This window comes from Pelodiscus sinensis, chromosome 3 (assembly GCF_052426305.1).
Source record: "Pelodiscus sinensis isolate ZL-2025 chromosome 3, ASM5242630v1, whole genome shotgun sequence".
In the NCBI taxonomy this organism is placed as follows: Eukaryota; Metazoa; Chordata; order Testudines; family Trionychidae; genus Pelodiscus; species Pelodiscus sinensis.
Window position 1 is genome coordinate 110,604,028 of NC_143054.1, and position 23,158 is coordinate 110,627,185.

At 39.6% G+C, this 23,158-nt stretch overlaps 1 protein-coding gene across 12 annotated transcripts in view; it reads right to left on the reverse strand.

The window, feature by feature from the left end:
• Window positions 1-23,158, reverse strand: part of SYNE1 (spectrin repeat containing nuclear envelope protein 1) — a 479,589-nt gene that overhangs the window by 214,985 nt on the left and 241,446 nt on the right. For 11 of the 12 annotated variants that reach the window (XM_075924463.2, XM_075924461.2, XM_075924457.2 and 8 more), the window contains 11 exons: window positions 22,240-22,422; window positions 19,735-19,878; window positions 19,242-19,397; window positions 16,005-16,169; window positions 15,078-15,250; window positions 12,448-12,601; window positions 8,774-8,917; window positions 6,810-6,974; window positions 3,048-3,365; window positions 2,493-2,648; window positions 440-610 (listed from right to left, as the gene is read on the reverse strand). In XM_075924463.2, coding sequence (XP_075780578.2) covers window positions 440-610; window positions 2,493-2,648; window positions 3,048-3,365; window positions 6,810-6,974; window positions 8,774-8,917; window positions 12,448-12,601; window positions 15,078-15,250; window positions 16,005-16,169; window positions 19,242-19,397; window positions 19,735-19,878; window positions 22,240-22,422 — 1,929 coding nt within the window. The remainder of the gene's footprint in view (window positions 1-439; window positions 611-2,492; window positions 2,649-3,047; window positions 3,366-6,809; window positions 6,975-8,773; window positions 8,918-12,447; window positions 12,602-15,077; window positions 15,251-16,004; window positions 16,170-19,241; window positions 19,398-19,734; window positions 19,879-22,239; window positions 22,423-23,158) is intronic. The other variant, XM_075924462.2, reaches the window with a different exon arrangement.

A 23,158-nucleotide genomic window follows, 5' to 3' on the forward strand; every position in this document is an offset into this window, starting at 1 on the left:
ATAACCCCTCTTCCGAAATTGCTATTTTGTAGTTTGGATGCTCCACTGCTGCTATTTCAAAATAGCTCCACCCCATGGACATTCAAAATAATTACTCCCTAGTGCTTCCTGGGGCTTTAAATTAAGGTAGCGCATCCACATTAGGGGAGCCTGCCTCGGACTAATTTTGAGGCTTCCCTGTAGTTTAGACGTGCTACTTTAAAATAAGCTATTTTGGAGTATTTCTTCCAGAATAGCTTATTCCGAAATAAGTGTGCAGTGCAGATGTACCCTAGGAGAACATCCAATTTTACACCAAATGCTTTCTATGCTGCTAACTACTCTGGACTGTTAAAATCAGAATTCTGAGCAATGGTGAGAGCACCTTAAATCTGGACTAGTTTATGTGACTTGATTCAAGAACAATGACTAAGAAATACCAAGTTCAAGCAAACTGTACCTCTAGTTTCTGCATTTTCTTTTCCATTGCCATTTTATCCACTACATCAGTCTTGGTTACCACATTTGTTAAGTTCTGGCTAGTGGCTCCATACCAATCTGTGTAAGTTCTGAAAGCCAATTCTGATTCCTCCATACTTCGAATCTCTTCTTCCAGGAACTTTATTTGTTCCTTCACACAAATGTTGGAAACAGAAAATGAAATGCTTACCATTGTTTATTTCTTGATAATAGAATGTTTAATAAAAATAACAAAATATTATTTTATGAAAGAATAATCAATTTACTAAGCTCATTGACTTTTACTTAATTCCTTTCATATCCATCAGATAACTGTTTTCAAGAGGCTTTCTGTATTCTCTTCTCAATGGGTATGTCTAGACTACATGGCTCCGTCGACGGAGCCATGTAAAAAATAGTTTACTCAGCATAGTCAAAGAAGTGGGGATTTAAATAATCCCCACTTCATTAAAATAAACATGACCGCCATGCTGTGCCAATGATCAGCTGATCCGGTACAGCGCAGTAGTCTAGACATGGCGCGGTCGACAAGGGAAGCCTTTGTCAACCACTCCGGTAAACCTTGTTTCACGAGGCATACCGGAGCGGTCGACAAAGGGTTCCCTTGTTGACTGCGCCGCATCTAGACTGCCGCGCTGTGCCACCAAACAGCTGATCGGCACAGCGTGGTGGCCATTTTTATTTTAATGAAGTGGGGATTATTTAAATCCCCGGTTCTTTGACTATGCCGAATAAACTATTTTACATGGTTCTGTCGATGGAGCCATGTAGTCTAGACGTACCCAATGTGTGTGCATATCAATCATTAATGTTAAAATGGAGTAATATTTTAGTACTAAAACGTACAGGTGATAAAATTCTATTTTATACTTTTGAGTGAATTCAAGCTTTGCCTATACTAGGAAACTAAGTAGGTGAAACCCATGCACTCTGAGCCACGCAATTAAACTGACCTAAATCCCAGCTTTCTTGTCTACTGGGATTGCCAAGAGAGGTATCAGTCTGTATCCCCTATGAGTGTATTTTTTGTGATACAAATAACTTACACAACTATCTGTAAGAAAACAGAATGAGACTACTGTGACAGGGCGTTTTCCCTGCACTGGCCCTTTAAAGGCAAAACCCCAGCCCTGTGTGAGGTCTGAGAGACAAGCCCCAGCTGAGGCAGCTCTTTCTAATGAGGGCCCAGCTGGGGTCTGTATAAAGAAGGGCTCCTGGAGCAAGGAGGAGAACTGACTGCTGCTCTGGAGAGAGAGCAGTAGGGACCTGACTGCCAGGGAAGCAGGAGGCTTCCTGGAGGTAGAGCAGAGCTGGGGAAGTTCTGGCCAAGCAAGCTCCTATGCTTCAGGGCCTGAAGCAAACCTTGAGACTACTAGGGCTGTAGAGAAGCAGCCATGGTAGTCAGGGGCAACAGGTTTTCACCTCTTTGCCGGTGATGAGTAGCCATTACAGACTGCAGTTTGTCCCTGAGCCAGGGGCTAGATGAAGACAGGCAGTGGGTCACTGAGGCAAGGTGGGTACAGGGGAACTAAGTGTTCCCTGGGAGAACAGGGTGCCCTCCGAGGAGTGCAACCAGGATAAACACCAACCCCCGGAAAGGCGGCTCAGACACTGGAGTGGGCACTGTCGGAGGGCAGTGTCCTAAAGAGAAACACAGGGAGACACCAGCTAGAGGGAAGCATCCAATGAGCCAAACAAGCTAATTCCCAGAGCAACCAGCTGGCGGTGCCAGGGTGGTGAGTCTACCCTGTGACAACTACCAATACATTTCACACAGATTGCTAAGCACCCATGACATGGTGGCTGCAGAAGTTGTTTGAAAGGGCTGGTTCCTAATAACAAGGCCCTGATCTATTTCATCCACTGAAATTTAGAGAGGGGGGCGGGGGTTCTCGTATATGCATGTTATATAATTAAGGATTCTATCTCAGTGAATAATCTGTGCTTGCTATGCCCAACAAATAATACCTACTTGTATCTCCTCCGTAGCTAACACTGCATAGTACTATAATGAATGAATTTCCATTACTTACCAGTACATGAAGGATAAGCGCTTGGTACTGAGAGGTAAGCTGGGTAGCTTGATTTCCCATTCTACTGGTAGTATGACTTTCCTCCAGGATTTGCTGAGCTAACATCCCAACTTCCTCAACATCATCTTTGTAGATCATTATTTCTTCATGCCACTTCTGAGACAAAGGAAAAAAAGACATTATCAAGTGTATGTGGTTACAACCTGTGGTTGTTTGCTCTGGACAGCAGAGCATAGAAACTCAGCACCACCATGGGAGAGTGAGCTGGATTCAGTTTGGATAGCTCATCAGGAAAAATGTTGAATAAATTCCAGTTCCAAGACCTAACTCTTCTCTCAGTTGTGCCTGTGCTCTCTATAGGCCAACTGAATTCCAAATCCCACACTGAGGTTACAGCTCTGGAAAAATTATCTCTTCATCTGAAAGCTGAGAAAGGTGGATCTGAGATATAATGACAATGTCATATTTACAATCATTTTTCATAGGACAACTACACTAATGCATAAACCATGTGTGTTACAGTCAGCATTTCTCAAATAGATGGAGAGTAGTTACCTTCATTTGCTGTAGCTGCATCTCCTTTGTTGCTCTGTCAGACTGCCGCCCAATCCTGATATTAACTTTCTCCTCCAGGGTTTTAAGCCAGTCATTTACCTTCTGAAACTTTTTCTCCATTAACCTCAATCTGCTTAGATTGGTGTTTAGCTGGGTCCTGGCCTCAGAAAGTCTCTGCTGGTAAACTTGCCAATCCTGTCGCATGGATTCCAGTGCTCTGTCTTCAATCTGGGGTATGCCCCAAGGTATCACCTCCTCCCTGCCGTGGAGTGATGCATTCAGTAATGCCTGTCCCTCTGCACAATTGACCTGTAGCTCCTGCAAGGTTACAAGTATAGGGGTACCTTGTTCACATTTTACATTAACAATGCTATAAAATGTTTTGCAGAGTAGATAAAACCCTAGCTCCCTTGAAGTCAATGGCAAAATTTCCTTTGACTTTTGGGGCAGGAGGTCACAACATCACACAGTGAATTTAAGGTTGAGTACCTTATGCCATCTAGATGCAACTCTGGTCAAACATCTTAACACAGCTTTATTTGACACAATCACTAGTGTTGTTCAATGAATCAGGGGATACACATTGATAGCCAAAATGTGCTACATATTCCTCCCTGAGCTGCAAGCTTATCACCACTTCCAAAACATACATCCTCTTTGCTGGCATGAGAACATGGGATCCCAGAGCCCATCCAGCACATTCTGTAACTCAAGACTCTCAGGCAGCCAGCCAGCACACTACTAACTTGACACTGTGGGTACGTTTTAAACCAAATCTGTTTCATTAGATTCCTAGACCTATTTTCCATTGCTCTTACATAGGCCAATAAAAACATTTGGGTAAGTAAAAACAGCCACAAAAGGTGCTACATTTTAATAAAGCTGAATTCATAAAAAGCATACAAAAATCAGGAAACAGCTGGCTTGGCGATGATTTATGACCCAGATTTTTTAGTAATAAATATGCTGATATTTTCCTTGTATATATTTCATAAACAAACTCATTCCCATATCCTTTGTTATTAAGAATCTCAACATGCTGGATTTCTCTGTCAGACTGCTGCCCAGTCCTGATATTAACTTTGTCCTCCAGGGTACTAAGTCAATTGGGGTATTTTGAGACTGTGCAATGCAAGCTTGTCAGAAATCCATTTGATAGCAAAATGAGCTAGTCAAATTAGGGAGCATAAAGGTCCCCATTTTTCTGATGAATATATTGGATACAGAAGACACATTTGGGTTGCTGCTATTAATTCCAGAACTGAAAGAAAATTGCTTCAATAAAACAACAAGGGATTATATGTTCAAACACAGCACAAGAGAACAGCACAGCAACCTGAAATGTAATTTTCAGATTTATTTCTATCAAACAAATACCACAGCCTTAAATTTGAGAAACTTTCCTTCCATGTGAATATTTTTTAAAAGTATAATTTTCTAGAGAGATGTATACACATTTTCACACTGACTTTAATTCCTTTAAAAGTCATATGTAAAATACTGGGCTTTTCACATATGAACCCTTAATTGCAAATTGTCCCAACAACTTCATGAACATGTTAAATTTGATTAATGCTATATAGTCCTTTTGTATTATTGTTAGGCCAAGAACAGGACTAAAAATCTCTCAGTCAAAAAAGCTAACAATGTTAGGAACTACAGTAAAAGGCCTTTTATCTGGTGCAATGGGGTAACGAGGGTGCTGGTAAATTTAAAAAAATGCTGGTGTACTAAGAGGAAGGGTTTTGGAGTGCGGGGAGGGGGAAGTATGAGGCAAGGGTGCATGAGGGGCTGTGTGGTACAGGCTCTGGGAGGGTGCTTGGGTCTGACAGGGGGTTGGGGAATGGATGGGGCTTGGAGTACTGGATGGGGGAACAGGTGCTCCCTTTTGGCAGTCACCGCAAGCAGCTCCCCATCCCTGATGCTCCTGGCCGCAGCACAGCCAGGCGGCTCTGCTGCAAGCAGGCATGTTGCCTCTGCCTGCAATCACATCCCCCTGCAGCTGCCACTGGCCACAGTTACTGGCAAATGGGCTGGGAGCTGTGGAATCAGCACTCGGGGAGCAGGGACCGAAATAGCATACCTGCAGAGCCATCGTGCCACGCCTCTGCCAGCAACAGCAGGACAAGGAGCCATTCGCAGGGGTTGCTGGAAGCAAGAGCCCCCCTACCTGACACTCCAAGCCCTTCCTGCATGCCAGCCACTGCCCCAACTCCCCTCACAGATCCAATCTCCCTCCCAGAATGCACCTCACAGTCCCCTGTTGTTCCCATACCAACCACACGATAAACCAGCCATTTGCTCATATAAGAAATACTGGTTATTGAGCTTGCCAGTTGGTGAAGTGCAGCATAAAAAGGCTTTTACTGTACTAGGAAAGAATAGATAATAAACAGAAAATATTATAATGCAGCTATGTAAATCTATGATGTGCCCACACTTTGAATACTGCATGCAGTTCTGGTTTACCCTTCTTGAAAAAACTATATTAGAATTAGAAAATAGGACAATAAAAATGATGAATGAGTAGGGAACAGCTTCCATGTGAGGAGGAATTAAAAAGATTGTGACTGTTCATCTTAGAAAAAACAGACAAAGTGTGTGTGCATTGAAAGAGGGTTATAAAATCATGAATGATATAGAGAAACTGAATTGTAAAGTGTTATTTACATCGTCATATAACACAAAAAAGAAGGGTCGCCCATGAAATTAATAGGCATCAAGTCTGAAACACACAAAAGGCAGTATTTCTTCACATAGTCAACCTGTGCTACTCACTGCAATAGGATGCAGTGAAACCCACAACTCTAAGGGTACGTCTAGACTACAAGCCTCTTTTGAAAAGCCTCTTTCGAAAGAGAGCATCTAGACAGCAGTCTCTTTTTTAAAAAAACAAAAAAAAGAGCTGCTTTTTTGAAAGAGAGCACCCAGGCAATCTGGATGATCTCTTTCGAAAAAGCACTGTTTGCATTTAATAATGCCTTTTTTCGAAAGAGAACTTTCAAAAAAAGGCGTTATTCCTTGTAAAATGAAGTTTTCCGTGGTCGACAAAACTGCTGTGTTCTTTCAATTTACCTTTGAAAGAACGCAGCAGCAGTCTAGATGCAGGTGAAGCTTTTTCGAAAAAAGGCCACCCTGTAGTCTAGACACACCCTAACGGGGTTCAAAAAAGATAAGTTCATGTAGGATAGATTCAGAAATGATTTTTAGCTAAGATGGTCAGGTACATCATTCTCTAGGTGTCCCTAAATATCCAACTGCCAGAAGCTGGAACTGGACAACAGGGTCACTCAATAAATCACTCTCTTCATTCCTTCTGAAGCACCTGGTATTGACCACTATCTAGCGAGGATACTGGGATAGATGGAACACTTGTCTGACCCACTAGGCTGTTCTTATATTCTTAAGATGAGCTAACAGGCTAGAGGCAAATTGCTTGTCTCTTTGAAATCAATGGGACTTTTGCCATTGATTTCATTGGAGCCAGGATTTCACTTTCATTTTGCACCGATACAATAGTTGGCATATGCACTTCACACTTGTATCAATAAAGTTAATGTCATTATTTGTGCCTGCAAATGGGAGGATCTATTGAAATCCACTTGAAAATCAAAGCCTGTAATTCTTGTGCATGTTTAGAACATGGTTTTAAAAGCTCCAAAGCATTGGCATTATTGTGGATTAATTTTTTTTCAGAGATAAATAAGGATACAACCTCTCTGTCATGCAATTATTGTTATTGTATTTTATACAATACTATACCTGTAAGTCCCGAAGTGTTGACTCATGAGTCTGAGCATCACCTTCAAGATATGATAAACATTCAAGCTTTTCCTGTTCCTTTTCCAGCCATACTTCAAAAGCCTTCAGTTTTCTTTGATATTCATGATGTAAGTGAAGCAGCTTCTCAGATTTTGTTACGGCCTCCTATTTGTTAAAAATACTTAATTAGAGCCAGAACCAGCTAAGAGATTTTAAATCCTAGAAATAGGCTACAAAGTTTGGATCTAGAGAGAAACTTTCCCAAAGTTCAGGGGGCCTCAGTTAGGGGGCATGGTTTGTGTAATTACAGAAAGAGGGGACATCTATGAAGATACAAGCGTAGAATCCAATAGGAACTTCGGCTTTGGATTTGGTCTTTTGGTTTGACTCCGTTTCTAGTACAAGCACTGATTAATATTAACAATGTGCCTCATTTTTATTTCCTTTACTTTGTTTTTAAACTAGCACAACTCCAGTGACTTAATTGGAATTATTTATGATTGTCTTAAGTGTGAACTCAGAATCTGGCCCATTTTCTTTTCAGGAATTCAGACCCTTGTCAACTATATAATAATAGTTCTATCTCCTATTTGGAGTATATAATAGCTTGCATTATAGAGTGTTTTACTGTAACTAAAGATGACTTACTAGACAATGAACTCTATGCTTATACTGAGAAACAAATCACTTTCATGAGTAGTCCCTCTGATTTCATGATCTGGCCCTAAAATACTGCAATATCTGGTGCACAACACCACAGCCATCATATATTTGCATGGCATCAACGTTAGCATTGTTTGGGTGTCAGATGAAAGCCACCCTTTTTACTTGTGATTTTATTGGTGTTTGAGCCTATGTGTGTGTGTGTTCCTCCTCTCAAGACATTTTTAGCAGGTTTTATGTCCCTCTGGTGTCTTGTATTTTAATTTTTTATATATATTTGTATTGCGTTTAAAAAAAATTGTAAGTCACCTTGAATATGTTAAATAGAGAGGGGTAAAAATATTTTAAATAAATAAATAAAATAATAAATATTAGCAACATTAAAGAGCAGATTTTCCAGAGGCAAAACTAAAAGATTATCTGCAACTCAAACTGCAGGGGGATTTCTGTAATTATCAGTAGAGGAGTTTGGTAGAGACCCTCAGGTTAAGTCTCATGCTTATTAAATTCATCATGCATCTTTGCTGACTCCAATATGGTGAGACTTCAGTTTTACACCTCATCTAAAAGTTGGCACCTCCATCACAATGGCCCAGTATTATGCTCCAGGACTGATTGAGAATCCACAATGCTACTATTGCACCTAATTTTCCCATCCACATTTTAGTCCAGGCCCTCACTGGTTATTTTAATATGATGTCACAAAACCACAACCCTGTGCAGAGTGACTACAGACAAGTTTCTGCAAGTACATACAACTTTGAAAAGTTCATGATTTTTTAAGATATTTCATTAAAACTGCTGCAGCCTTCATCAGTCTGTAACAAAAAGCTTTCCAAAATCTCTTCTGGGCTAGTACTGGAACCCACCAGCCCTCAAGATTTGAGTGAAGCATTCACTGTAATGGATCACATGACAAAAAAATCAATGGGACACAGCTCAGTAATAAAGTTCTATATTTAGCAATAACTGCTCGTAAAATTATGCCCTTAGTGAGAAGATGGTTTGCCAAGTGTTTACATTTGCCGTATCACACGAATTTCATGTGTGTTATTTGCACTTATTTGTATTTGCACTCATGTTTTTAAACTTGTAGTCTTCTAGGGTGAAATCCTAGCTGTACTCAAGTCAATGAGAGGTTTGCTTTTGAATTAAATAGAAATAGATACGTTAAATTTGCCCCCAAATATATATATATATATACATTAAAAATTCAGACATAAAACTAAAGGTGCTCTCTCTCTCCACCCCATAGAAACACTCAGAGAAACACATTGGAATACTGCCAAGATTAAATGTACCATTGTCTTGTCTTTCAGGAGCCTGTATCGTTCTTGGAGGTCCTGGAGTTCTAGCTGTGTTACATAATGGTCAGTCATGCTAGAGCCTTTTGCTTCAATAGTCTCTAGTAAGCTGCTGTGACTCAACACTTCTTCACTGAGTAACTGCAGAAAATAGTAAATGAACATGTTTACTAATGATCAATATTCAAACAAGTCCAGAGATGGCTTGTTATCAGTGGTTTTGTTAGTTTGTTGCAATATATATATTGCTTTTCGGGAAGGTCTACACTGCATGGTTACTTTGAGGTATCCCGAAATAGCTACCCCGTGTCTTCATAAGCTCCCCATTATTTTGAAATATTTTTCGAAATAGTGGGTGTGCTATTTCGGCATCCCAGTTACCCTCATTCCACAAAGGTTAAGGGATGTCTCAAAATAGTGCATTATTTCGAAATTTGACACTGTGTAGATGCACCAAATTTCGAAATAGCCTATTTTGAAATTTAAATTGAATTAGCGCAAACTATGTATCCTATTTTGAGTTTAGGGTGCTGTGTAGATGCACCCTTACAGATTGTTTCAATAGGTCAAAGCATTAAGTGACTGAAATTTTTCTGCTGAATTTATTACAGTTCTAGTATCTCCAATACAAAACTAATTCCTTCCACCTATTTCTCACAAATACGCAGCAGCATATACATTAGGGAAAAAAAAACCCCAAAGCCAGGGGTCCCTACAAAATAGATACTGCACATATCCTTCTCTCCCTGGGAGAGGATGAAAGTGGAAAGGAATCACACATGACAGATGTTTGCCACACTGTTTAATGCACTACTGAAAAGCATTCACGTCCTAATGTAGTTAAGGGAGTGTGTGTGTGTTGTGTGTAATACTTCACAGGTGAGAGAGCAGCAATAATGACATTGCATGGCAATTAATAACCACCTGAATTAAGCACCTCAGGCTTCACTTTGGGCTCTTACTACCTTTAACAGGCTATTTACATCTATCAAATGTCTGTCTCAAAACACATTATCATTACTTATATTACTAAATGCAATATAAAGAGCCACAAAGGGTAACAAAAAAAAAAAAAACAATCTACCAAATATATTAGATGCAAGAGGAAGACCAAGGACAGGATAGGCCAATTACTCAATGAAGAGAGAGAAACAATAACAGATAATGTGGAAATGGCAAAGGTGTTTAATGACTTCTTTGTTTCACTTTTCTTTCCGAAGGCTAGTGGTGATTGGACACCTAGCACAATGAATGCTGGAGAAAATAAGGTAAGTTCAGAAGTTAAAATAGGGAAAGAACAAGTTAAAAATTATGTAGACAACTTAAATGTCTTCCAGTCACCAAGACCAGATGAAATGTTGATTGAGGAGATATCTGAGTCATTAGCTATCATCTTTGAAAAGTCATGGAAGATGGAAGAGATCCCAGAAGACTGGAAAAGGGCAAATACAGTGCCCATCTATAAAAAGGGAAAAAAGGACAACCCAAGAAATTACTGATCAGTCAGCTTAAGTTCTGTGCCAGGAAAGATAATGGTGCAAATAATTAAGGAATCCATCTGCAAACATCAAGAAAATAATAAAGTGATATGTAACAGTCAGCATGGAATAATAAAGAACAAATCATGTAAAACAAACCTGATCGATTTCTTTGATAGTACAACAAGCCTTGTAGATGGGGGGAAGCAGTAGGTGTGTGATATCTAGATTTTACTAAATCATTTGATACAATTTCACATGATTTTCTTAAAAACAAACTAGGAAAATACAACCTAGATGGAGCTACTAGAAGGTGGATTCACGACTAGTTGGCTATCAGTTCACAAAGAGTAAGCTATCAATGGTTCACAGTCATGCTGGAAGGGCATAACAGGTGGGATTCCATAGGAATCAATTTTGGTGCTCAACATCTTCATCAACAATGTAGATAATGGCATGGTGAGAACATTTATACAATTTGAGGAAGATACCAAGCTGGGAAGGATTGTAAATGCTTTGGATGATACAGTCATAATTCAAAATTATATGGACAAACTGGAGAAATGCTCTGAGATACCCAGGAGGAAATTCAATAAGCAAAAAATGCAAAGTACTCCACTTAGGAAGGAACAATCAGTTTCACACATACAGAATGGGAAGTGACTGTTTAGGAAGGAGTACTGTAGCAAGAGATCTAGAGGTCATTTGTGGACCACAAGCTAAATGAGAGTCAATAATGTGATACTGTTTCAAAAAAAGCAAACATCATTCTGGGATGTACTAACAGGTACATTGTAACCAAGACACTAACAGTAATTATTCTGTTCTACTCTGTGCTGATTAGGCCTCAGCTGGAGTATTGTGTCCAGATCTGGGTGCCACATTTCAGGAAAGAAGTAGAGAAAGGGCAGAAGGTTCAGAGAAGAGCAACAAAAATGATGAAAGGTCTAGAAAACATGACCTTTGAGAGAAGATTGAAATAATTGGGTTTAGTCAGGAAAAGAGAAGATTGAAAGGGAACATGCTAATAATTTTCAAGTATCTAAAAGGTTGTTACAAAGAGGAGGGAGAAAAATTATTCTCAACTTCTGATGATAAAAAAGAAGCAATGGGCTTAAATTGCAGCAAGGGAGGTTTAGAAAAAACTTTCTAATTGTCAGGGTGGCTAAGAACGGAAATAAATTACCTAGGGAAGTTGTGGAATCTCCATCACTGGAGATATTTAAGAGCAGGTTATACAAACACCTGTCAAGTATGGTCTAGTTCAGTGTTTATGAAAGTGGTCCACAAAACCAGTTGGAGGAATCTGTTAACTGGCCGCTTTGGTGTGTTTATTTGCTGGCTCTGCAACAACAGAGCCTTGCAGCTCCAATTGGCTTAGTTTTACCATTTGCAGACAAGAAGAGCCACAGGAAGTGGCGTGGTCCAGGCCATCACTTCCCGCAGCTGTCCTTGGCTGCAAAGAGCAAAACAGAGCCAAAGAGAGCTACAAGGGTCTGTGGCCATGGTGCAGATAAGTAAACATACCAGCATGGCCAGTTAACAGGTTCCTCAAAGTGGTTTCATGGACCACTTTGAGAACTATTGGTCTATATGGTGCTTGGTCCTGCTATTAGTGCAGGGGACCAGACTTGATGATTTTTCGAGATTCCTTCCAGTTCTAGGATTCTATGAAGATATTACTATAATGCAGAATGGGTCTGATTCACTGTTACCTCACACTCTGTGTAATTATATACACCAGTTCAGAAGTGATTTTTTAAAATAAAACATATCCATTCTAATTTGGCAGCATTTTGACACACCAGGTACAAGAATATGAGAGAATGAAGAGAATATAAACTTGAAGATTTCTCTCTAAGGCTGGGAGGTTGGGGTTTTGTTGTTGTTGTTGTTGTTTTTTAAGTCTGTTGTCTGAAAGTTGCATTTTACCCTACCATGCATAGATTTTCTGTCTAGTATGGTTTATAGCACGGGGTATTTTTTTCAGCAATGAATGGCTGCTGCTGCAGAATTTAATGAGGAAATAGGACTTCAATCTGAACAGCTGTCCTCCTGATTGATTGATTTCTAGCGTGCACACCAGGATAGAATCTAGATATCAAATATTTGTATGTCTGTTCAGACATCATTGCAATATTTATTCTAACATACAAGAGGATTTTTTAAAGAATATAGTAACAGTGAACAAACCTTTGCTTTGCTGAGGATAGCTGTTTTTTCCCTTAACTCTGCACACTGTCTCTCAGAAGCATTCATGCTTGCTTCTACTTTGTCCATCCAGCTGGAAAATTTACGAACATCATCCTGATAACTTGTCCATTTGGAGAGAGCTCCTTCCAACTGACTACAATTTAAAAATGCATATCAATTGATATTCATTATCTTATGTTTCTCTAGCAATGACATAAGATGATAAAAAGTTATTCAAGTTTTATGTTTGTTAAAGGACAGAATGATGGGAGACATGTAATATGCTGAACTGCCTTTGGAAAAATTGCAAGAAACTGCAACAGATTTTGATTGGCTAATATATAGGAGGGCACTGAAATCGAGGCTACTTGCCCACATTAGAAAAGGGATAGCAAAAGACATACAAGATGCTTGCAGTCCCAGCATATCCCTCAACCATGTGTGCATTAGCTCTACTACATATATGGGTAAAACATGGTTGAAAGGAATACAATCTAAACAAGTCTTGATTCCAAGTTCCATATTTTATATCTTATCATACATTAAGGATAAATAGTCTTGGTTGTTTAAAACTTGGAAACATTAGTAATTAATGATGCTCAATGTGTCAGGCCATATTTTTATATATTTTCTTTTTATTTAAGTATTATCATCTAGACCAGTGGTTCCCAAACTTTTTGGCATCACGCCTCCTTTTTGAATTTTGAGAAACCCTAACGCCTCCCCCCCCCCAAAAAAAATAGCAGCAAAACTTGTTGAGGAAAAGAGAAAGAGAGAGAAAAAAAGGAACCAACCGGGGCCGAAAAACAAAAATAGCAGCAAAACTTGTTGAGGAAAAGAGAGAGAGAGAAAAAAAAAGGAACCAACCGGGGCCGAAAAACAAAAATAGCAGCAAAACTTAGGTGGGGAGGATTGACGGGCGGGTGGGGTGGGGGTGGCGCTGAGTCACCTTGTCCCTCCCCAGAATTTCTTCATGCCCCCTCACCCCAAGGGGCACTCCCCAGTTTGGGAACCCATGATCTAGACTCTCCTCGACAGTGATGATATTATTACTATCATAATATTTTACATAGTACTGTTCCATCCTTTGAGGTAATGAGTGCCTTCCAAGAAGTATCTAGAATAATAGAGTTCTACTGAAGTCAGGATTTAGCAGAATTTGGCCCTTCATTTTCTTATGTTACTTGTATTTGGCTTTCATACCATGTATGTATAAGGCACAGTGATTAAAATAACTGAATGAAGCTTAAAATATCTGAAAATAAAGCTTGCAATCAAATTATAGTGTGTGGCAAGCCAAGGTATGATTGTACAGTGCACCAAATCATCACATAATAGTTAGCTCTATGGACATATGCATGGGGAGTCCCAGACTGTCTTGTAGCAGTATTCACGTGGCTAGTTACAGTGTGCCAAATTGCTGTATTGTAGATTCACATCCTGGTTAGCTGCACACTAATTTTTGCATAGACAAGTCCTCAGACTGTAATTATATTCTTAGTTAATTTGTCACTAAATTTCCCTTAGTCTGAGTCTTACTCTTATAATTATACTCAGTATTGGTGTAGCTGTGTTGGTCCCAACATATTAGAGAAATAAGGTAGGTGAGTTAACATCTTCTGTGTTAACTTCTGGACCAACTTCTATGGGTGAGAGAAACAAGTTTTTGAGCAACACAGCTCTCTCTCAGCTCTAGGAAATGCACTCAAAGGCTGCGTCTAGACTGGAAAGTTTTTTGGCAAAAGCAGGTGCTTTTGCGGAAAAACTTGCCAGCTGTCTACACTGGCCGCTTGAATTTCCGCAAGAACACTGACTTCCTACTGTCTGAAATCGGTGCTTCTTGCGGAAATACTATGCTGCTCCCATTCGGGCAAAGTCCTTTTGCGCAAAAGGGCCAGTGTAGACAGCTCAGATTTGTTTTGCGCAAAAAAACCCTGATCGCGAAAATGGCGATTGGGGCTTTTTTACGCAAAAGCGCATCTAGATTGACATGGACGCTTTTCTGCAAAAAGTGCTTCCATGAGGAGTAGTGGTAGTTTGAATTAGGATCTCTAATTCGAACTACCTTCTCCGTGCTGCGTGTAGCGGCGGGCACGGAGTTTGGACTAAGGGGGATTTAAAAATGGCGGCGCCCGAGAACATGCAAATGAAGCCTGGGATATTTAAATCCTGGGCTTCATTTGCAACTCCGGTTGCCCTCATTTGCCTACCTAGCTCAAACTAACGTGCTAGTGTAGACATACCCTCTGAGCTTTGTCTCTGTAATACTTTTACATGGAATACAATGGTTTTATTTGGAGTTTTAATCCCTTGTAGGGATTGGTTTCCTGAGTGCTGAGTCCTTTTAGCTTAGACCTCCCAGAGCTGAACCAATTCAGAGTTTGTGCTGCTCTACAAGGGGGCAATAACCTTAATTCTGTACCTTGGCTGAGGGAGACTGGTGGTTCTGCTCCAGTAGGACAGAATGGTGGGGAGCCCCAGAGGATAGGAAGGCCAGCTACAATACCATGATCAGTACAACCCCAAAGGGATTTCTGTGAGTTAACCCATCACAACAACTTCTGGAGAGAACACTAATATTTTCAACTCTACTGTCTTCTGTTACCATTCCCCCTTCATTTCTTTTTTACCTTTTACAGTGAATGCAAGAAGACAAGAAAGAAGCCCATTTTTCCTTAAGTGTCTGTAACTGTTGTTCAATGACAGGGACTCCCTCCTGAGATGTATTTTGCAGAACAGATTCTCCTCTTGTCAACAACATTTTCATCTGGATTTCCTTCTCCTGCTTCACTGATAACAATCCCTAAAACACAAACAGACCTTGTTTTAGTCTTATTGTTGTGGCATTCATGTAGTCCTTCTCTTGCAAGGAGAGGAAATGGTTTAGGAAAAGGAGCTGCCACACCTTGAATGAGGGTATCTGGAGGGTGGCACTGACAGCTGGGTCTGACTAGCAAAGCATATCTTTCAAAAATAAAATATAAACATGTTTGTCTACCCTTTTTATGGGCGGTGGTGGTGTATTGCAATATATGTGCATGCGGGTCAGTCGGCATATTCCCTCTAAGTGCAATATTCACCCAACTGTAGCATGGCAGTGCACCCTCAATGCAAGAGACTATTTGAGGCGCACAATCTACTCCTGACTAAGCAATGTATTAATTGCTACAAACAAACAAACAAACAAACAAACGTTAACAAAATATTATGGATACAGTTGCTTGTAGTATTTGACAAACAGTATGACTGTTTAAGTAAAGACAACATCATGATTTCTCCCTACAACTTTAGCTAACTATGTGTCATCTTGAAATTTTTTCTTCAATATTTACACCATTTTCCAAGTTACAACAGTCTGGTTTATCTTTATGTCCTTAACCTATTTAAAATAAGCCCCTTTTACCCACAAAAGGCAACATTTTTTCAAATATTTTTTGAAGTAAATGAAAAATTAGTGTTTGGATTCTGCAAACTTACTTATAGTAGTCTCTCTGTTTCATCGCCTTTGGAGTAATGTGTCCCAAGTGTGTCATCTTTATAGTCATTTGTTTACATACCTCCAGTTTTAACATTCTGCTGTCCAGAACGCTTTTGTCTGCCGTGGGGAGACAATAAGATTCCAACATATGAATTGCATCAGCCATCCAGTCCTGCAGTTCTTTCATGACATGAGAGAACTGATGATGCTCTGCAACAATCCGATCCATTCTGGAAACCTTCTCCTGAAATTCATATGGAAATTAACACTGGCAATCATTTCAGTGACTGTAATCAATTCACCATTTACCCTTCTCTTTGTTAAGCTAAATACATTGAAGTTTTTTGAGACTATCATTGTAAGGCATGCTTTCTAATCATTCAATCTGGGTTTGGAATGCATTTAGAGTCTAAACTGTATCTACCATATTTCATGCACATATTTCATGCACATATTACATGCTCGAGTGCATGTATTTGCAGTTACATAAGAACGGCCATAGTGGGTTAGACCAAAGGTCCATCTACCCCAGTGTCCTGTCTTCAACAGTCGCCAATGCCAGATGTCCCAGAGGGAGTGAACAAAACAGGGAATCATCAAGCAATCCCTCTCCCATCACCCATTCCCAGCCTCTGACAGAGGCTAGAGACATCATTCCTACCCATCCTGTCTAATAGCCATTGATGGACCCTAACCTTCATGAATTTATCTAGTTCTTTCTTGAACCCTCTTAAAGTCGAAGTTATCTACTTTGAACATACAAACATGAATGATGCATGCATTGTATTATGCATGTGACAATTTTACAAACACATTCTATTTACTCCCCAAATTAGAAGATTTGGCTCTTCAAACACTCCTTTTTCCAGTCTATTCAAGGTATAAATATATCAACATTTTTAAATATAACAGTCTCCTAAAGACCTACATTACCAAATCATTTGAAGGACCTAGTTTTAAGAGAATGTTTTTAATGTAAGGTAGCCATTTTCACTTATATATCTTAGATTTATAGATTCCATATTCTGAATCTATCCATACCATTGTGATAATCTAGTCTCTCCACCTGTCTAGCACAGGCCATAGAACTTCCTCAAAATAATTAGGGAATAACTTTTAGAAAAATATCCAATTCTTGCTTTAAAAATTGTCAGTGATGGGGAATCTACAAGAATGCCTGATAAATGTTCCAATGGCTAATTACTCTCACCATTAAACTTGCAGTTTTCGTGCTTTACTTGCAGTTTAAATTTGTCCACATGCAATTTTCACCCACTGGATCATATTATACCTTTCGCTCAGCTAGACTAAAGAGCTTACTATTAAATATTTGTTCCTCATGCAGATACTTACAGGCTATAATCAATTTACCCCAAAACTATCATTATAAGGCATGCTTTCTAATCATTCTCGGAACCTTCTCTATTCCTCCTGCTGGAACTTTGTACACCAGCACTGGACATGGTATTCCAGCAGTGGTCACACAAGCACCAAATACACAAATGAAATTAACTTTCTACTTCTATTCAAGAGTTCCTAGTTTATTTATCCCTGGATCTCATTAGCATCACCTCACTGGGAGTTCACATTTAAGTAATTATCTGCTCCTATCCCAATCCATTACATTTCACCAAGTTACCCTTGCATTAAGCCCAACAATTTGTGTCTGACTAAAGCATTAGATCTGAGGAAGTGGGTCTGGCCCATGAAAGCTCATCATCTAATAAAACATCTTGTTAGTCTTTAAAGTGCTACATTGTCCTGCATTTTGCTTCAGCTACCCCAGACTAACACGGCTACATCTCTACCACTATCTTTTAGAAGGACAGTTAATCTTGACCGGAAGACAACAAGAGATGGAGAATCGAAAACTTTCCCAAGTAGGTTGTTCCAATAGCTAATTTGCACTTAATTTCTCATTTGAATTGGTCTCTCCTGAGTTTCCAGTTACTGGTTTTTGTTAGGCCTTACATCCTTTTCTTTCATATGTGGACCTTGCCTTACCTTACCAATGCCTTCATCACCTCATGATTGAATTAGTTTAATACACGCAACACAGGGCTTCACTTTGAAATTTTTGGTAGCACGTAATGTGAGCACACACTTTTGTAGAAAGGCAACTTACTGCCTTCTGCAGCCAGTGGTACTATCCTGATGCTTTGAGTAAAGATATTTGGGATTCCCACATATGAGAAGGCACATACCACAAACTTTCTTTCTCTGAATTTAAGATGTGCAAGGAATTCCACTAGTTTCAACTTATGAAATTGTGCCCTATACGTTTTCCCTTCCCATGTTTATTTTTTATCATGTAGAGCATGACCTGGCTCTGTATACACTATTTTAAATTATATGACTCTGTTAAGTTTAAGTCTCTATTTTTGTACATTAAGTTGGCAAATTAACAAGCCACTAATGATTAAAAATAGAAATGATACAACCAATAAAACACCTTTCATATTCATAAATGTTTATACTATAGTTCTGCCTTTTGTCTCCAACTCATATCAAAGCTTCACTATGACAGGCAACGTATGAGTGATAATCCTTATCCTAAATTGCTTACAATCCAACCAGACAAAGACAACAGAGGGCCAGAGGGAAAAGGCAAGCACACAGTGGAGAAGTGACTTGACCAATGCCACATAGAAGGTCAGTGGGATAAATGGGAACAGGATGCAAGTCTCAATGCAGTGGCCAAGCCACTAAAAATGCTACCTTGTTCTGATAATTCAAAAATCAACCTAACTCAGCTAACAAATGCTTTTAAAAAATGCTGAAATCAGTCTACCAAATTCTAAACAAAAAGTTCATAATATAGATAACAAGTCCTCATCTTAAAAGTTTATTAAACAATAGCAACATTTCAGTATTATGATCCTGCATAAAATACTACCAAGTTTTGAAAAATAATTAGCTTAAATGCTCCTGGGGACAGTGATTATCAAACTAAATTATCTTAAATGTTGTAAATCATGGGATGCTTTTTTCATTCAAAAGGTCCACATTTAAAACTTAACTCCCTGCAAACTATCACATTCTTGGAGGGCGTGAGGAATCATGCACTATTCACTTATATTCTCAGTTTCTCTTCTCGGACCAATGCATGGACGGGAAAAAAAATTGTTCAGTGTTCCATCAGGTAAACAGTCCACACCCACCCACCTTTCCCTTCTATACCACAAACCTTAGACATAGAATTTATCAGACATACAGTAGAAAGACAGTTGTGATATTTCAGAATTTCAACCACTCATTTTTATATCAGTCAGCTTCACAGGAACTGCTTGAAAGCATGCACAGTGGGGTGCATTACCTTTGTTAGATTGCTTAGCGCTAGGTATTGAGAAGATAGCTGAGATACTCTGCGCATAAAGCTTTTGCTGGCAGCTTGCTCCTCCCACAGCTGCTGAGCTTTCTCTTTTAGCCTGTTGAGCTGAGGCTCGTGGCAGCTTATTTCCTCAAGGACAGACTGTAAAGCATAAGCATGTTACTATTATGTGCAGGTGCAAAAGAGCAGGCAAAAAAGCAAGCAAGGAGCTCTGTTAACTTGGAAATTAATGCACTGGCCATTAGCAAGCATCTTAAAAAAAGGGCAACATTTGATCTCTATTTATATGATATAGTTACAGAAAAGAAACATAACATGCCATTTGGAAGTGCTGAGACACAAAATCTGCCTGCGGATTGAAGTAAGCCCGCAGATTAGTTAGAGATCAGAGTACCATAATGATCAAGCATTTATCACGAATTCATGACACAGGAAACTAGCCTGGGGAGGGCTGATTTTATTTTCAGGGCCTTATCACCTGTAACTTTTGTTGTTCTTTTCTCTTTGCAGGGAGGTCATGAAGTCGACTACTGCTTTCTTGAACCATCTTCTCAGTTGTGCTCAGCCAGTCCTGAAGAGGCTCTACAGTTGTTTCAAAGTCCTTCATTTGGATCTTTAAGTTCTATGAAAACATGTAATGTCCAAAGTTTTAAAAAAATCCATGCACCATCATGCTTGCTGCATGATTATGCAACCTATGATCCTACGGGTATGCTAAGGTGTGCAGGCACTAACAGATCTCTTGTGGAATGAAGGGTTCATTTCAAGCTCTTTTTTCCAGCAGACTTGGTTGAACCAAATCATGAGGATAATTTGTATTTACTTTCTGACTGTAATTTTCTTCACTCTCAAGTCCTTATAAATAAGTAAGCATCAAAAAGTCCTTGCTGACTGCATATTTTTCCCGTGGACTCATTCTGCTGGCTGAGAGTAGAATATCTAACACTATCAATGTGGAGTAAAAACTCCTAACCAACAGAATTCAAGTGATTTAGTTTTCCTGGTTTTTTTAAACTACTGTAATTTTCTTTTCTGTTCATCCATAGTACTATCACTTCAAATAAATGTTAGAATTATAGGTGTATGATATGGGACTGAAATATCTGAGTTTAGGAGGACTAATCCCAGTCCCCGTGAAAACAGAACTGTCCACATCTACTATATGACATCTCCCTACACATCCACTCCGAGACAAAGAAGTCCTAAATAGATATAGCTCCACTGTTCGAATTTCTTATTTACATAAGTTTAGGATCTGGCCCAAAGAGTTTCCTATATTTCTTGTCAATGAAATTTAAAACTGACCCCAAATACATTCTCTATCTTGACTAGAAGTTAGGGGCTTAAAACAGGAGAGATTTTATGATCACAAGTCAGAAGTTCTCTGCAATGTCCCTTTTGGGCTTAAAAAAAGTGCGTGACTGGAAATATGCTGTAAGCTTTAAAGATGTTTAATTTCTATGCTTGTTCAAGCAGACATTTTGAAACAAGCAGATTACTGTGGTGTCACTTTGTAGCTATGATTAAAATATTTGCTTGGGCAATTCTTAATTACACTTCAGTGATCTCCAGTCAGAGAAACATGGCCTACCGATTGCATGAAGGACCGGAAACCGATAGACTCACTTGCTATTTGAACTGTCCTATTTAAATGAATGGAACTATTCATGGAACAAGGGCAAGTCTTGCCTTAACAACATATTTTCATGCACCTTAGTATTTGGTGTATTGGATGAAGCTCAAACTCTTGGGCTACGTCTAGACTGGCATGATTTTCCGCAAATGCTTTTAACGGAAAAGTTTTTCCGTTAAAAGCATTTGCGGAAAAGAGAATCTAGATTGGCACGGACGCTTTTCCGCAAAAGCACTTTTTGCAGAAAAGCGTCCATGCCAATCTAGACGCGGTATTGCACAAGAAAGCCCCGATCGCCATTTTCGCGATCGGGGCTTTTTTGCGCAAAACAATACCGCATTGTCTACACTGGCCCTCTTGCGCAAAAGCATTTGTGCAAGAGGGCTTTTTCCCAAACGAGAACAGCATAGCATTTCCGCAAGAACACTGACAATCTTACATGAGATCGTCAGTGTTCTTGCGGAAATTCAAGTGGTCAGTGTAGACAGCTGGCAAGTTTTTCCGCAAAAGCAGCTGTTTTTGCGGAAAAACTTGCCAGTCTAGACGCAGCCTTGCAGTATCATCTACTTTGTCTAGTATCTTACTATATAAACTAGGCCATTTAAGTCGATGGTATGACTTGTAGGGTAAAGAACTACTTAAAGAAGGGGTGGCAGAAGCTTAACCTTTAAGTTTAGCTCTTATTCCAATGGCATCAAATGAGAGGCACTTATGACTAGTTTTGCAGACCATGGGAGATTAAATTATTGTATGTGATAGGCAGAGAATAGGAGGGACCGAGACACAGCAATGCCTATGTAATGCCAGGAAATTGATCAAGTGAGATATAAACGTGGTGCAGAGAAAGGCATCTTCCTCATCTCCTCCCCCAAATCTGAGCTAGGGAAAAATTCCTTTTGGACCTCACATATGGTGATCAGCTAGACCAGTGAGATGGATCTGATTTACCAGGGTTAGCCATTGGCAGGCCGTCACCACTATTATACCTGTGCCTGGCCAATGGGAGCCGCGTGAAGTGGTGCAGACCACGACACTGCTTCCTGTGGCTCCCATTGCCCAGGAACGGCAATACATAGCCAATGGGATCTGCAATCACCCATATCTGTGAAGGCACAGGTAAATATAGTGGCAGTGGACCACCAGGGCTAACCCTGGTGAACTGCTGCTGTCTTATTGCTCACCCCTGAGTTGGACCCTGAGCCCTGAGCTTTCTGCAAGAACCAGAAAGCAAAGCTGGCCTTACTCAGTAATAAGACATATAAAGCATTCACTCTATCAAAATCCATGTGATCAGAAAGAAAAGGGGGGAAAATTCTGCTCAATCTATTCCCTGTTTGACAGGTTCCATACCTCCAAAGCAGATTCCTTCTGGTGAAGCAGGGAAAGAAAATTTTTCCAGTCTTCTTTAGCAACAGCAACTTTGGCTTGGATAACTTTAGCTTTTTCTTGGGGAAGAATAGTGCTCAGCAGTTCTCCCTTGAACACCACAATGTTTAGCTTATGCTGGCCATTTTCACTTTCAGACAAGGATTCCTTGGGGGGAGGGGGGGGGGGGGTGAAAAAGCCAATTAGTTATAATGTGCAGAAAAGCTTTCATAAATTACACTAATTCATGTTTGTTTAAATGCACTCCATTTTATATCCAGTAAAAATCAGAGGCTTTACGGATACCAACAGTCTGGATCAGTGATGTCAGTATCCCCCTCATTTAGGCTCAGAACCAGCTAGGGTTGTGTGTGAATTCATAAAATGACCCATTCTTTACTTGGATATGATACCTTTTTTAATACTCTCACTATGTTTTAAGAAGACGCACTACTAGGGATTCAGTAGGCAGCAGGCACACTTTGCTCAGAGTAGGTAATGAATCAATACCAATCCCAGACATGGTGGTATAAGTTACTTTGCTACTGGAGAGATTATCTTTTAGATTATATATACATAGGGTTGCCAGATGGTTTAATCAAAAATACCAGACACACTTGACATTACATCACAATCTACATTACATCTTATTTAGAAAATACTGGACATTTATATTTTCTCAATTTGTTTCCCAAACAGAAAGCTCAAATACTGGACTGTCCGGTTCAAAACAGGACACCTGGCAATCCTATGTACAGTGAAAGTCACTTGGAATTTTCAACAAGTACACAATGGTCTTTTTTGTCACTAAAATCTCTGAGTGAAAACCTAGTCCCATTAAGGTCAATGGGAGTTTTCCATTATCAAACTATGAACATTTACTGACATCAAACAGGCTAATGGA